The sequence below is a fragment of the Bubalus bubalis genome, chromosome 21, assembly GCF_019923935.1.
Source record: "Bubalus bubalis isolate 160015118507 breed Murrah chromosome 21, NDDB_SH_1, whole genome shotgun sequence".
Taxonomy (NCBI): Eukaryota; Metazoa; Chordata; class Mammalia; order Artiodactyla; family Bovidae; genus Bubalus; species Bubalus bubalis.
Window position 1 is genome coordinate 50320188 of NC_059177.1, and position 12471 is coordinate 50332658.

General features: G+C 60.4%; 2 protein-coding genes across 4 annotated transcripts; one reads left to right on the top strand and one right to left on the bottom strand.

The window, feature by feature from the left end:
* Window positions 1-574: 574 nt before the first annotated feature.
* UBA7 (ubiquitin like modifier activating enzyme 7) lies at window positions 575-9771 on the top strand. 3 transcript variants are annotated; one of them, XM_006053278.4, is made up of 24 exons: window positions 608-845; window positions 927-1095; window positions 1200-1334; window positions 1444-1550; window positions 1868-1958; window positions 2049-2184; window positions 2584-2681; window positions 2766-2909; window positions 3563-3745; window positions 3927-4034; window positions 4192-4272; window positions 4354-4509; window positions 4605-4770; window positions 4849-5051; window positions 5149-5213; window positions 5305-5488; window positions 5565-5639; window positions 5893-6067; window positions 6579-6652; window positions 6921-7013; window positions 7106-7297; window positions 8846-8938; window positions 9004-9104; window positions 9561-9771. In XM_006053278.4, exons 1-24 carry the CDS (start codon window positions 790-792, stop codon window positions 9670-9672), a joined length of 2997 nt encoding a protein of 998 aa, XP_006053340.2. In that variant the 5' UTR covers window positions 608-789; the 3' UTR covers window positions 9673-9771. The 3 variants fall into 3 exon arrangements, with proteins under 3 accessions (XP_006053342.2, XP_025127694.2, XP_006053340.2); XM_025271909.3 differs by lacking the exon at window positions 5565-5639 and having other exon boundaries at window positions 578-845; XM_006053280.4 differs by lacking the exons at window positions 8846-8938; window positions 9004-9104; window positions 9561-9771 and adding an exon at window positions 7370-7844 and having other exon boundaries at window positions 575-845.
* A 167-nt stretch (window positions 9772-9938) lies between these two features.
* INKA1 (inka box actin regulator 1) lies at window positions 9939-12240 on the bottom strand. Its single transcript, XM_006053277.4, has 2 exons — window positions 11520-12240; window positions 9939-10782 (listed from the first exon to the last, which is right to left on the bottom strand). The coding sequence occupies exons 1-2, from the start codon at window positions 11985-11987 to the stop codon at window positions 9982-9984; spliced, it is 1269 nt and encodes a 422-aa protein (XP_006053339.4). The 5' UTR covers window positions 11988-12240; the 3' UTR covers window positions 9939-9981.
* Window positions 12241-12471: the final 231 nt, after the last annotated feature.

Genomic DNA, 12471 nt, shown 5'->3' on the forward strand with positions numbered 1-12471 from the left:
GCACTCAGAGACTGACCAACGCTCTTTGGGTCCTGGGACGCATCACTGAGAGATCCTGACTGGCCTCCTGGGGCTGCCAACTGTCCCGGCTGTGCACTGTGGGCAGAGGGGAATCCCTGGTCCCGGAGGAGATGACTCTGGGACACGCAGGCACTCCCAACAGTGCTAGGCTGCACCCCAAGTCTGGGGTGAGCCCTGGATGTGGGCAGCATAGCCCATGAGCTCTCTCAGCCTCTGGGATGGGGCTGGCTCTGCCCTCTAGGGTCTCTAAGTCTCTGTGTGTGGATAGGAGACTAGGTGAGTCCTCAGGACAAGGGCATCCCCACCAGTCCTGTGGGCACGAAGCCCACCAGTCCTGTGGGCACAAAGCCCATTCAGACAGGGACCCCTGAAGAGGATAGGAGCTTGCAGTTCGGGACATCTAGGGAGCTACAGGAGACCAAAGGGATCCCTCCCATGGCCCTGCCCTCTTTCTTCCTTAAGAGAAATACCTGCTTTCGCAGAGAGAAATCGATCCAGGAATTCTCTCCCCAATTGCCAGTGCCCTGGGGCTGCCAGAAGTCTTTGCCAAGCCAGGCTGTGCAGGACAGGCTGGAGGCAGGACTACGAGCCCGTTCAGTTTCACTTTCACTTTTGCTTTACCCGAAATGACAGAGGAACCAGGAAGAAAGCTGCCAGCTGCATCTTTCATTTCTGAGCCTTAGCTCCTGTTTGCACTGGCCACTGCTGGGCACTGGCTCCTGCTGGCACTGCCTCCTGTCTACAAGCCCTGCAGCCCCGGGCCTCAGGATGGATACCCTGGAGACCTCCAAGTCGCTGGATAAGGAGCTATACTCACGGCAGCTGTGAGGCTCAAGGTGGGGAGAGCAGGGTAGCCTTCTAACCCCTGATTTCCAATTGCCTGCCCTCTTTCTTCCCGCCCACAGGTATGTGCTGGGCTTGCCGGCCATGCAGAGAATTCAGGGAGCCAAGGTGCTGCTGTCTGGCCTGCAGGGCCTGGGGGCTGAGGTGGCCAAAAACTTAGTCCTGATGGGCGTGGGCAGCCTCACTCTCCATGATCCCCACCCTACTTGCTGGTCTGACCTGGCTGCCCAGGTGAGGCTCCTAGGGGATGGGGGGGAGGGCTTTGGGTTTCCAGACCAGGGTGGGGGTGGGGCCCAAGAGAAAACTTGCTAAAGCCAGTCTGGGCATCTCTTTAGTTTCTGCTCTCAGAGCAGGACTTGGGAAGGAGCAGGGCTGAGGCCTCTCAAAAACTTCTGGCTGAGCTCAATGGAGCCGTTCAGGTGTGCGTCTACACAGGCGACATCACCAAGGACCTGCTGCTGGATTTCCAGGTGCCCTCCCAGCCCTACTCTCCAGGCCAACCTCCCCCACCCCCAGCCCTTAGCAGCAGAGTGGGCTCGAGGTGGTTCTGGCCCTACTGATCTCATGACATCCGCTCAGGTGGTGGTGCTGACTGCCTCGAGGCTGGAGGAGCAGCTGAGAGTGGGCACCTTGTGCCACGAACATGGAGTCTGCTTCCTGGTGGCAGACACCCGGGGCCTTGTGGGGTGAGATGGCTCGCCCAGCCTGCCACATCACAGGCAGCGAGCGATCCCAGTTCCAGGCTTGCTCCAGAGCTCATCCACCCAACCCCAGGGCTGTCCCCACTTTCCCTTCTTGATCACAGTCCCCAGTCCCATTCGTCTGCTTCCTCTACCCCAGCCTCCAGACTTGTTCAGTACATCTTTCAAACTCCAGTTTCCAAGCCTCTCCCAGCACTTTTTCCCCAATTCCTCAGGGCTTGCCCTAGTGCCTGTTGCCCTTCACCATAACCGTGGCGGTTAAACACTGAGTCAGCTCAGTGACCCCTGCCACCCCGCCACAGGCAGTTGTTCTGTGACTTCGGTGAGAACTTCACTGTGCAGGACCCCACGGAGGCAGAACCCCTGACGGCCACCATCCAGCACATCTCCCAGGTGGGTGCTGGGGTTGGGGGCACTGCCCCTACTAAGGATCCTGTGAAAGGCAGGGCTAGGCCCCCCTGAGCAGGCCGCCTCTCATCACAGGGCTCCCCTGGCATTCTCACTCTGAGAGAAGAGGCTGATGCCCACCACTTCCACACCGGGGATTGGGTGACTTTCTCAGGCATTGAGGGCATGGTGGAGCTCAACGGCTGTGATCCTCGGCCTCTCCATGTGCGGGGTAAGTCAACCCCACTCCAGGCTCAGCACCCAGGCTCCTGTGGGGGTGGACATAGCCTGGTTTTTGGAGATAAGGTCTCTCTCTACCTTCCTCAGGGTAGAGCCACATTGAGAATTTTGTTTTGTTTTAATCATTTATTTGGCTGCCTCGGGTCTTAGCGGCAGCGTGGGGGTCTTCCATGGCTCTAGCTGTGGCCTATGGGCTTAGTTGCTCCATGGCATTTGGGATCTTATTTCCTGACCAGGGATTGAATCTATGTCCCCTGCATCACAAGGTGGATTCTTAACTAACTGGACCACCAGGGAAATCCCACCTTGAGAATGCTGAGGCAAGACAGGATGGGCTGTGGGGTGCTACTCAGGTTCAGAAGTCATGCTGACTAGGCTCAATCTTCCCCAGAGGACGGGACCTTGGAGATTGGAGACACAACAGCTTTCTCTCGTTACTTACGTGGCGGGGCTGTCACTGAGGTCAAGAGAGCCAAGACTGTCAGCCACGTGAGTGCAAGGTCATCTGGGGTTGGGTGCCTTGAGGGGCCCACAGGGTTCTGGACCTGACCCTAAACTGAGTGCCCCCTGCAGGAACCCCTGGACACAGCCCTCCTTCAGCCCCGTGTGGTGGCCCAGAGTCCCCAGAAAGTTCGTGCCCGCTGCCTACATCAGTCCTTCCGCGCACTGCACAAGTTCCAGCAGCTCCATGGCCGCCCTCCCAAGCCTTGGGATCCTGTGAGTGGCCCCGATGCCCCTCTCCCTAGCCTCTGTCTTAATGGGGCCTCACCTACCAGGAGGTGACAGTGACTATCTTACAGGTCCAAGTTTGAATCCAGAAGCAGTGTCCCACTCATATAAAGAAGATAGGATGGGCTGCAGGGAGCTGATAAAGAAACACTTATCTCTAGACCAGCTGTTCTAAGTTGCTCAGTCGTGTCTGACTCTTTGTGACCCCATGGACTGTAGCCCGCCAGGCTCCTCTGTCCATAGGGATTCTCCGGGCCAGAATCCTGGAGTGCGTTGCCATGCCGTCCTTCAGAGGATCTTCCCAACCCAGGGATCAAACCCAGGTCTCCTGCATTGCAGGCAGATTCTTTACCATCTGAGCCAGCAGGGAAGCCCTAGACCAGAGGCTGAGTTCATGAAGGGGCCAAGCACAAAGCCTGGGGACTCATGCCACTCCCCACCCTTCAGATCTGGTCTGGCAGCTGCTCTCAGGTTTGGGGAGCCTCCAGGGCCATTGTCTGGCACCAGGCATTGTCTAGTGGGGCCTTCCCACTCAGGCTTCTGCTTCCTCTTCTGTGGAACAGTGGGGATGGCTGCCTGAAGGATTCAAATGTGGGGTGGAGCTCAGGCTGGGTCTGCTTTAACAGAATTCTACCCACTAGGTTGATGCAGAGATGGTGGTGGACCTGGCCCAGGCCATGGGACCACTGAAAGGGACAGAAGGAGAGCCCCTGGAAGAGCAGCTGGATGAGGCTCTGGTGCGGACAGTTGCCCTGAGCAGTGCTGGTGGCTTGAGCCCCATGGCAGCCGTGCTGGGTGCAGTGGCTGCCCAAGAAGTGCTGAAGGTGGGCACAGGCAGAGACAGGGTGGGGCTGGGAAGGGTGCAGAGGTCACTGTGGATGCCACAGGGTGCCCAACGCTGGACAGCAGCCTTAGGAGCTTCACCAACCTGGGTGCAGCCCTCAGCCAGGATCTCAGGGGATTAGGAGGTGCCAAGAGTCCCCGGACTAAAGCTCTGACTTACAGGCGATCTCTGGCAAGTTTATGCCCCTGGACCAGTGGCTGTACTTCGATGCCCTGGATTGCCTTCCAGAAGATGGGGACCCCTTTCCCAACCCTGAGGACTGTGTACCGGTGAGAACCCGCGGTAGGGATGCAAGCCTTAGCTAAACTCAGGACGCAGGGAGAAACATGAAGAATGGTCCTGAGGTCCTGACCTGGAAAACTGGAAGTGAGAGGGAGGCCCAGCACAGGCCAGCGGGCGTCACCGAGCCCTGTCTGTGTTGCCTAGAGACGCTGCCGCTATGATGGGCAAACCGCGGTGTTCGGGACCAGTTTTCAGGAGAAGCTGAGCCACCAGCACTACCTCCTGGTGAGCCACGTGGTGAGGTCGGGCGTGTGCGGAGGGGGGAGGCCTGGCCCTCTGGCTAAGTTTGCTCTTGTCTGCCGGCAGGTGGGTGCTGGCGCTGTCGGCTGCGAGCTGCTCAAAAGCTTTGCCCTGATGGGCCTGGGGGCCGGGGACGGTGGAGGCGTGACTGTTGCCGACATGGACCATGTGGAGCTCTCCAACCTCAGCCGGCAATTCCTCTTCAGGTCCCAGGACGTTCATGTGAGTGCCGACCCTTCCCCACACCCACGTCCTGGACTGTCCTCCCACAGTACCCCCCTCCCCCCACTCCCAACATCTTCCTGCTTTCTTCTCAGAGGCAAAAGGCAGAGGTGGCTGCAGAGGCCACTCGCCGCCTGAATGCAGACTTGCAGGTTACCCCACTCAACCTCCAGCTGGATCCCACTACAGAGGACATCTTTGGGGATGACTTCTTCTCTGGTGTGAATGGCGTGGCTGCTGCCCTGGACACTTTTGAGGCCCGTGAGTGCCCGGCCTCAGAACTCACTCTTGTCTGAGGCTGTGCCAGCCCCACTTCTGACCCTCTGCCTCCCTTGCCAGGGGACTACGTAGCTGCTCGCTGCACCCACTTTCTGAAACCCCTGCTGGAGGCGGGCACCATGGGCACCCGGGGCAGCGCTAGCGTGTTCATACCACACGTGACTGAGAACTACAAAGCCCCCTCTAATGCAGCTTCTGAAGATGCCCCCGACCCTGTCTGCACCGTGCGGTACATTCCTGCCACAACCGAGCACACTGTGCAGGTGGGAGGCACCCCGGAGACGCCTATGTGCCTGGCTCAGTCCTCTGCCCCAGACCCATTTCCTAACTGCCACCTCATGGCTGCTCCCTCCCCCACAGTGGGCCAAGGGTGAATTTGACGACCTTTTCTGTGAGTCTGCCAAGACCATCAACAGCCACCCACAGTAAGACCCCCGACAAGGGCGAATGGGAGTCCAGGGTCCCTAAGACCAGGAGGCTCAGGGCTTAGCCTCAAGCTTTCCCAACCGTCCGCAGGGCACTCTCGTCTCCAGAAGACTTGCTTAAGTCACAGAAGCAGCCCCTGCTGCAGACAATGCGGGGTGTCCTGACAGAGCGTCCGCAGACCTGGCGAGACTGCGTGCTGTGGGCCTTTGGCCACTGGCAGCTCCGCTTCCATTATGGCGTCACACAGCTGCTGAGGACCTACCCACCTGACAAAGTGGGTGCCTGGGGGTCAGGAGGCTGAGGGCTTGGGGGCGACCGGACTGAGCCCAGCAGCCTCTGTGTTTCCCTAGGTGCAGGGGGATGGAACTCCATTCTGGTCGGGTCCCAAACAGTGTCCCCAGCCCTTGAAGTTTGATGCCAGCCAAGTGAGTGGGGTCCCTTGGCAGCCCTGAGATGGAAATGTGGCCCCTCAGGGCAGAGGTGGGCACCTCTGTGTTTTGTAGTGATGCTGAGACGCTGAGAGGGAGACAGCCACATCTGTGCACATATGGGTGTCCACATGGGAGGCGGAGGCAGGCCCTCCAACAGATCTTCAAGTGGACGGTGACCCCCGCCCCACGCACCCACACACGCTCACTCAGGCCCATGCAGCCGCCCCTGCTCTGGGTCTCATTGCAGGATACGCACCTCCTTTACGTGCTGGCAGCTGCCAACCTGTATGCCCAGATGCATGGGCTGCCTGGCTCACAGGACCAGACTGCACTCAGGGGACTACTGAATTTGCTGCCACTGCCTGACCCCCAGAACTTGGACCGCATTTTTGCTAGTGAGCTGGAGCTGGATTCGCCTTCTGGTGAGTTTGGTGAGGTCCCCAGCCCTGACCCCTCTATGCTGCCACCCAAAGGCCTGAGCTTCCTCAGCCTGTGCTGCAGAAAGAAGATGGGTCTGGGGGCCCTGAAGCCAAGTCACAACCTATTAAGCCCTCTGACCTTGCTTCTCTCTAGCCTTGGATTCATCCCCTGGTCCCGGAGTAGGTCCTCTCCCTCCTATTTACCATCCCCCACCCATTCCCTTGGCCAACTCTCAGCAAAGGAAAAAAACCCACAAACCACTGGGCCCTGGGGAGCAACTAGCTGTGGCTCCCCAGATGAGGACAGGGTCACCTAGGTGTGCGTGTGTGTGTGCGGGCACACATACATGAGGGCTAGGGCTGCCAGAGAAGAGATTGCACCATCCATCAAGGGGTCTTCCTGCAAGTGGTAAGTGACAGACTTGGCAGGGACCAAGGACAGGCAGGCAGGCTCAAGAAGAGTACAGGACTTGGGGGCTAAGGACTGTTTCAACCCTCCTCCTTCTCCCAACAGGCTGTAAGCAGCTGCATGAAGCCCTGAAGACCTGGAGCAAGGGTCCTCCCCTTGAACCCTTGACATTTGAGAAGGTCGGAGCCCGAGTGGGAGTGAAGGGCTAGGCCAGAGAGGTTGATGGGGAAGGTCAAGAGCTAAGTAGGTAGCTTTGAAGTCCCTGGGCCTGAGTTTTCTTCCCTGAAGGAGCCCAGAATCACCTCAGCTTCCCTGAGCCTCCGTCTCCTTACCTGTTAAGTGGGGTGATGTGAGCCTCCACCCCACAGAATCGTGTGAAGACCTGTGCAGTGGCACAGGTTCGGGGGACTGGGACAGTGTTCACACGACTGTGCTTGGGTCTCATAGGACAATGACAGCAACTTCCACATGGATTTTGTGGTGGCAGCGGCCAGCCTGAGAGCTCAGAACTATGGGATCCCAGTGGCCGGCCACGCCGAGGTAACCTGCCCCTTGGGGCTCAGGCCTGGAGGTGGCGGGTCAAACCCTAGCCTTAGGCCTTGGGCCCAGATCAGATCTCTTGTCCTTGGCAGACCAAGCGAATTGTGGGCCGGATTATCCCAGCCATTGTCACCACTACAGCGGCCGTGGCTGGCCTGGTGGGCCTGGAGCTGTACAAGGTGGTGGGCGGACCACGGCCCCGCCATGCCTTTCGCCACAGCTATCTGCACCTGGCTGAAAACTACTTTAGCCGCTGGGTACCTAAGGCCCCAGACATCCAGAAGGTGAGCCCTGGACACTCCACCTGTACCAGACCTGAGTTTTCCCTGCACCTACTCAAACAGGCCCTACTCCAGCTTTAGGCTCTCGTGGGACGCAGACTCTGGGGGAGTCCTCAAGACGTCCTTCAGCCGCCTCCCTGCTGCACAGCCAGGCTGGGACCTGTCAGACACAGGAAGCAGCCGTCAGCCACCCCCAACCCCCAAGCCTCCGGGTCTGGGGGAGCTGCAGCTTTAACTCATTAGTGGAGCCAGACATCCATCCCCCACCATCCCCGCCTTCCCTGAGGGGGAGGGGGGACTAGGGCCCAAGCCCTAAACAGAGCCTAACGTCAGGCTGCCAGGCATGGGGATCCTCGCCCGCCCCCCTCAACTGAGTTAAAGGGCATTGAACTCACCAGCATGGGTGTGAGGGTGTGCAACCCTATCACGGGGTGTGAGGGCACCCGGGTCTGGGCATCCCTGGCCCCATGGTGTGTGGCCATGGAGGGAGCATGCTTGCACATCTGTGTGCCAGAGGAGACAGCAGGGCCCTTTCATGATGTGGGCCTGCATGGTTTTGCCTGTGAGTACACGTGTGGGCTTGTGTGCATATGTGTTCCTTCAAGTGTTGGGCTGTGAATGCCCCAGCTGTGTACCCAGGCTCTGCAAAAATTGGCATTTCCTTGGGGACACAGGAGAGGGTCTGGAGAGAATTCTCTCACAAGGGCAGAGGGGAGAGGTCATGGGCCGGCACTGGGCTTAGGCTGAGCAGCCCTGGGGTCCCTCAGGGCACAGCACACAGAGCCCTTTTGTGAGGGCCCCTCCTCTAGCTAGAACACAAGCTGCCTTTGTCCATGGAGGAGGGGGAAGGGAGGGAAAGGGTCCCCCACATCACTTCTGGTCCTGTCTCAGCTTGACCTCGCTGTTTTCTGGGGAGCTGGCAGAACCCCTCTAGTCTTGGTCCCTGGCTGCCTGCCACCCTTATGCCCTCAGCTCTGGGAACCAGAACCCCAAGACTCAAGAAACAAGGAACAAAGGGACAGGAAGAGAGTCCTCTGTGGACTGTGTTCCCGCTGGTGTCACTGTGCCCCTCACCCATGTGTCTATGAGAAAGTCCAAGGCCCTGGTGGTAAAGGATTAGGGGACCGGATGTACACGCCCCCCCACCCTGTCTTCCAGCCTTGCATTTGAGGAACAGGCAGCTTTATCAGAGATTGCAGCAGCCCTGCTCCTGCTTCCTCGCTTCCTCAGGAAGTATTGCCCCCCCCTCCAACACACACACACACACACACACACACACACACACACACACACTCTCAGCCTGTGTGATGGATCGCCTGTTTCCCTGTGCAGGGGGCCCCATAGCCCCATTTCCTGTCCCAGCACAGGCGGGGAGGGTGTTGAGATTCTGGGCCTAGATCCCACGTTTCATCCCCACCCCCTGGCTTCTGCTTCCTGCCTCTAGTCCAGCTCCTCCCCTAGGAAAGGGGCCATAAGCTATTGGCAACTGGGGCAGGGAGAGGGTGTGTGTGTGTAAGAAGCTTCTCACTCCTCCTCACTGCCACCCCCCAGTTCCGTCATCTGAAGTGGACCGGCTGGGACCGCCTGGAAGTGCCTGCTGGGCAGCCCGAGAGGACCCTGGAGTCGTTGCTGGCTCACATCCAGGTGTGCCCCAGTTCTGCCCTGCTCCCAGGCCTGGTCCCGCTGGCCCCTGACCCGTCTCTCTCTAGGAGCTACAAAGACTGAGGGTGACGAAGCTCCTGCATGGGTCGGCCCTGCTCTACTCAGCAGGATGGTCTGAGGAAAAACAGGCCCGGCACCTGTCCTGCAGGTGAGCCCACACCTGGCTTTAACAAGGCCCTGGAGGTTGGAGGTGAGGGATGTGCAGCTTCTCCTCTTCCCAACCCCATTTGGGCCCCTCACACCTTCTTGAAGTTTTCTTTTGCCAAATGGAGCCAGCAAACGGGCTGGGGGTGGGGGGAGGGCCAGGAGCCCTCTAGGAGGGGCCTCTAGGAGCTGCCTGCTTGGCCAGCCCCACCAGCTCCTCCACACCCTCCTCAGCTCCCCTTTCACAGCCCACTCCCAGGGGACTCACAGCTTCCTGCCTCCTGCTCGCCCCACCAGCCGCTCCTAAAATAGTTTTCAGATGTTTCCTGTCTTGGGCTGCTCCTGCTCCTGGCTTGGGCTCCTTATGGCCCCCAGCACCCTGGAGCCCATGCCAGGACACTCTCTGCCTGTCACCGCTCACCTACCCAATCTCCCCACCCCTCTCCCCCCATGCCACCAGGGTGACAGATCTGGTGAAGAAGGTGCCTGGGCAGCGGGTGCTGGTATTGGAACTTGGCTACGAGGGTGAGGAGGATGACACTAACTTTCCACGCTTGCACTACAAGCTGTGACAAGGCAGCAGCCCCACCACCCAGCTCCATCGGGCCCTGTGTCCCGAGCCCTGCGTCCCAAGCCCACAGCAGACACTCAATAAATACTTGTTGAAGGAAGGTGTTCAGTGGACAGGATGGGTGTTGGAGCAGACGCATGGCGTGTGACACAGGCATGACAAGGACCCCTGCAGGGGAGGGAAAAGGCTCTTGTGATTCGCCTGCCTGAGTTGTGCCTTGCAGGGCTGGCACTGCCTTCTGGAGCCTCGGGGGTTACGGAACCAGGATTGTCCAGAGAAAGGCCTTTATTGTCCCAGGCTGGAGGGCAGGTCAGAGGTAGCTGACAACATCATTGCAAATGATGGGCTGCCGACTGCGGCAACTCATGAGGGCTGCAAAGCGTGAGACATCCGCAGGTAGTTCAGGTTCTGGGCGAGGTGGGCATGACAGTCGCTTTCCTGCCAGCGCTGCCCGGCGCGCCCTGGCCAGCTGGCGCCGCAGCTGCTCAGAGAGGCCCAGCAGGAACTGGGGGGGCCGAGCACGCACACGGGGCCCACCCCCATTGTCCCCCTCACCCGCTGCCTCAGGCAGCTCCATCCAGTTGTGCACCAAGTCCGCAAAGCAGTTGTCCCCCAGCACCAGGGGCTGGCGACTACGACCCCTGCTCAGCAGGGCCGTGGTCCAGTCCTCGGCTTCCAGCCCCCGCCAGTGCTCCAGGCAGGCATCTGGGGTGGACTTGGGCCGTGGTCGGTGGACAGGAGGTACCCGGGCCACGGGAGCTCCGCCAGGCTGGGTGACCCCACTGGTTGAGAGGCGCTGTCTCCGGAGGGGCCATGCCGAGGGTGCTGGGTGCTGGGGTACGGGCAACTCTTCCTCTCTCCATGTGCTGCCCGACACCTCTGAGAAGCCGGAGTCCCAGTCCAGGCCGTGCTCTCTGGGACCCCCCAAGGCTTCACTCCTGTCTCCTGTCACCCCTACTTCATCATCCTCTTCCTCCACACCACAGACCGAGTCCTCTTCCAACGCATCTGAGGCCCTGAGCTGGTGCTTGAGCCGCACGCCTGGGCGGTGTTTGGGGGGTGGCGGAAGGGGACCAGGCATTGGGGGTGAGCCAGTGTCCCGGCCACACAGCTGTGGAAGAAGAGAGGGCAGAAGTGGTAGGAGCAGTGCTGGTCACTCCGGCCTGCCTGGTCAGGCCAGTTCCAAAACAGAAGGCCCAGGAGGGCTGGGCAGGCCTGCAGGCCTCAGCAGCAAGGCCTCTAGCGGGCACCGTGTCGGCATGGGGCGCTGGCACACGAAGCTCGTGTGGCTCCCATCCGCCGACCTGGTGGCAGTCCGGCAGGCTGCAGCACGCAGAGCCGGGCAAGTTGGTACCCGCCACCAGGGCGGGAGGCAGGGTTGTGGGCCTGCATGGGGAAGTAGGTCTCGCTCAGGGTTGGGGGGGTATCCTGTGCCTCTTGAGGGATTCAGCTCCCCAAAGCCCGCAGCCTCTTTCAGAGAAGAAAAAAGCACCTTCCAGGAAGACAAGAGGTACACGCCAAACTGGAATAAAGGGCATCGGTAGTAGCGCCACCACCTTTTTAGTTCCTTAAAACCCCCCTGTTATGCCCAAGAAGTTTCTCCCCCACAACTTCCTCCGTTGCGCCGGCAGCACGGCCAGCTGGGCGGCTGTTACTTGATGCCCAGCGCAGCTCCCAATCGTCCGAAACCCGACGCGGGCCATCTGGGCCATCTACGCCGCCCCGCCCCCATCCTGTCTTGGATGGGCATTCGGGACAGCTCCCCCCAATCCGAGTGTCGTTCGGGTAGGAAGGCAGCCGAGCACCCCACACAAGTCCTCACGAGCCACGCCCGCCCCCAAGCCTCACCAGTTCCCAGCGCAGCTGGCCCAGGAAACTGTCAAGCCGAGCGCTGTGCATGTCCGTGCCGCAGCCCCCTCCAGGCCTGCCAGTTCCTCTTCGAACTCCAGCGAGAGCGGTGCGGAGAGGGCTCGGCGGGCCGGCCAGCGGCGCCCTTGCCCTCCGCCTGGCTCCGCGGCTCCTCCCTCTCCCCAGCTCTTGCCGCCGCCGCCGCCCCAACATCTGGCGGCCCCGCCCCGCCCCTGGCGCCTCAGCCAATGGGGATGGGGCGGGGCTGGTGTGGCTCCACCCCCGGGGCCCTGCCGGGTGGGCGAGCCTGACGCCCACTACCCACTCCCTAGAAACAGCTCTTATGGGGAAGGGCGGGACTGTAGCTGGAAACCTGGCGGGATCCGGCCCGGGAGTCCCCGTAGTCCTGGGCCGTTGACCTGACTCCCAGGACAAGTCGCGCCCCTGCGGTAGCCTCAGTTTCCCCATTTTTTCCCAGGGGAAAGTTGTGGTCCCTCCCGCAGGGGTCCCTGGAGCGCACGGGTACCGCGGCTGCGCCGTTGAGCGGGTAGATCGGGCCCAATCGTCGGCTTCGGCAGTGCTGTGGCCCACTCGTGGTCCGACCCACTAAATCCGCTCCTGGAGCCGGCCTCCACAGTCCCTGGAAGTCATGGGAGGGGTCCGGACCCTCTGAGGACTCAGGGAGCGCAGAACTTCGCTGCAGCACCGGGGAGGAGCCCGGGCCAAGACCCAGCCTCCCACTCCCTTGTCTCTCGCCTCGACCGAGCTAAGCAGGGCTGCCCTCTCGTGGGGATTCCCAACACCCGCATCCTGTCTATCCCGGACTACAGGCAGGCTGAGTGAATACAAGGGTTTACAGCAGGGGGTTCTTTGACCAAAGGATTAGAGCCTGTTCCCTGAGGTGGCTAGGGCTACGTTCAACGACACAGACTAACTGGAGACAAACTAGATA